This window comes from Aplysia californica, unplaced genomic scaffold (assembly GCF_000002075.1).
Source record: "Aplysia californica isolate F4 #8 unplaced genomic scaffold, AplCal3.0 scaffold00502, whole genome shotgun sequence".
NCBI classification, from domain to species: domain Eukaryota; kingdom Metazoa; phylum Mollusca; class Gastropoda; order Aplysiida; family Aplysiidae; genus Aplysia; species Aplysia californica.
The window spans coordinates 412651-415420 of record NW_004797772.1 but is presented as its reverse complement, the minus strand read 5'-3'; the positions used below and the strand labels follow the sequence as shown (position 1 = coordinate 415420).

General features: G+C 40.3%; 1 protein-coding gene across 1 annotated transcript in view; it reads right to left on the bottom strand.

Annotated features, from left to right (window-relative positions):
- Positions 1–2770, bottom strand: part of LOC101854274 — a 78075-nt gene that overhangs the window by 47785 nt on the left and 27520 nt on the right. Inside the window, exons 12-13 of the mRNA XM_035971776.1 lie at positions 1239–1491; positions 37–170 (exon numbers count right to left, since the gene is read on the bottom strand). Coding sequence (XP_035827669.1) covers positions 37–170; positions 1239–1491 — 387 coding nt within the window. The remainder of the gene's footprint in view (positions 1–36; positions 171–1238; positions 1492–2770) is intronic.

Below are 2770 nucleotides of genomic sequence, written 5' to 3'. Positions count from 1 at the left end.
CCCCCCCAAATATTAGAAGTTAAAACCAGGAATTACCTGTGACCCTTTCCCAAGAGACACGCATTTTGAGCGGGGCAGACACTTTGCAGTTTCCATACCAGCCAAGAACTCTTCACGAATGTCCTCCCATTCTTCTACCGTGGGGCCGTCATCGGAGGCTGGAGGTCTCCCTGAGAATTACAGAGCAATTATTTAAGGTATACTTAAGTGTTTGCGAGCATACATGTGTACCTGAGTCTATGTGTGTGAATGTGTATATGAGTGTATATGTGTGTGAGTGTGTGTGTGCATGTGTATATGTGTGTGTGTGCAAGTGTGTGTGTGTGTGTGTGTGTGTGTGTGTGTCTGTGTGTGCAAGTGTGTGTGCAAGTGTGTGGTGTATGTGTGTGTTAACATGGGTGTATGGATGAATTTGAATAATCTTATTAGCTCAAATGTCCCTTGAATGACTGATTTCATAACTGAAGTAAAGCTCCTAAAGCCTTGTTGGGAAGTGAGCCCAACAGAAATCTATTATTTGTTATAACACTTTATCATGTTGATGAACACAAATATTTAATAATAATAATAATAATAAATAGCATTTGTATAGCGCATAACCCTGCTGCACAGCAAGCTCTATGCGCTTTACACTATATTATTACCCTAGCAGACCATAGAACACTCAGAAACATTCTCAGCTTCCCGGGAAGCATACAGTGCAAGCAGCTGACTAAGCGCTCAAACACTAACAAACTGACGAGATCTTTCACTGTCTATAGCTGGGTACCCATTCCCACCTGGGTGAAGTGAGGAAAACTCGTGTAAAGTGCCTTTCCCAAAGACACAACCTCGGGTCCCTGACAGGATTTGAACCCTCGACCTTATGGTTGCGAGTCCGAGAGCCTAACCACTAGGCCACCGACGTTCCAAAAAGGAACTTAATTAACACAATAACCCAGTTGATAGCCTTGATGGTGCATGAAAACAATATTCTTCACCTAGTATTTAGACAACAACTTAGGCGGACATCCAATATGCAGGATGTAATTCAAATAACATCATTTTCGCTGAAGTACATTAACAGCGCCCATTTCCCTTGGTTAGATGAATAAAGCGTGTTACTGCAAATGTAGACAAGAAGCAAGCCTGTCAGCTGATAAGACGAACACAAACATGATTATGTACTCTGAAGGGAAAAAAATTCTGCCAGATAACTTGAGACTAACATGACAACAAAACAATTTTTTTGAGCGTACCTCTCTTCTTGAACACATCAGAGATTTTACGGTGGTTTTGTCCTTGCTTCGAGGCAGATTTACTTTGCCCAGCCTTGACTTTCTGACCACTCCCAGAAGAACTTGGAGTCACTGTGATGAACATCTTGTGGCATTTTGGCAAAAAGGCCGCCGGAACTAACCGGTGATTGTCTGGGTAGAAGTGCAGAGACCTGGCTCCGTTCAATATAGCTTTGTGGATACTCTTCTTAGAGTACAGGCTCTGGTTATAGCTCTGCAGAAAGATATAAAATTTGTGAATGCCCTTAGCTCAGTATGATCTTTTGTAAGATTGTGGTGAGAATGATTCTAATTTTAACCAAACTAGAGAACAGCTCGATTGGATCAGCAAGGGGACCCTTCATTGTGCTGCATTAGATCAGGGCTTGCCACTTCAATAACAGGAAAATTGTCAAAATGTGTGCCAAACGCTGCCAATTGAAAAAACTAATATGGGTGCTGTTGCAAAAAAAAAAAAAAAGAAGCCCATTTGATTTTGCTTTACACAACGAGTAAAAAGAACCCTCTAAAGATACTTTTTTCTTTGGCAAGGATGATATATCAAAATTAGTTTGAAAAAAAACCAACACTCATATTACACAACACCATGGAACAGATTGCACGATTAAACTAAAATGATTACATCATATCCAAGAAAAATTAACAAGAACGACAGAGAGGAACTGTTATGCAGAATTATGTCTAATAACATTTTGATAGTAAGTCCAATGAATATTGTGACATGATTTCAGAGACAGCAAACAAGCACCTGATCGTAAGTACTATCCCACTCTCATATATATATATATATATCATGCAGAGGAGGATCAGAGATATCTCATTTTGAACAAGGCTGAGGATTTCAACTCAAATATGAAGTCGGTATTGTTGTATGGATGTTAGCAATGGAACACATCTCAGACTTGCATAAAGAGGATCCAGATTTTCTTGAGCAAGTGTCTAAGGAAGTCACTGAGGATCAGATGGACAGACAGGGTCACCAATGAGGAAACGTAAAGGAGAACAAGATAGAGCCCAGTCAGAGATGAGGTGGGAAGAAGGCGGTGGCGATGGATTGGACATACTCTCAGGAAGTCAAGTAACTGCATAACAAGGAAAGTGTTGGATTGGAACCCACAGGGTAAAAGATCAAGGGGGTGACCATGTGGAACCTGGAGCAGAGTCGCAGAAATTGATGTATAGAAAAAAGGTAAGACATGGAATAACATCAAGAGGCTAGCTCAGGACAGGGAAAGGTGGAAAGTGTTTGTGGCCTTTACCATGATCCAGGGTGAAAAAAGGTAAAGATGATGATAAAGACAGATAGATACATAAATATACAAGACAAGCCTGAATAAACATCTATTATACAATTATTCATTAATTGTGTCACTACGCAATAGAATCAGGTGCTCGTCAATTTGTGGGCATATTAACTCGTTTATTTATCTTGCTTCAAATGAACAAAATCCCCAACCCAGTTACCTTGAATAGACGTCGAGATAGTTGCAATT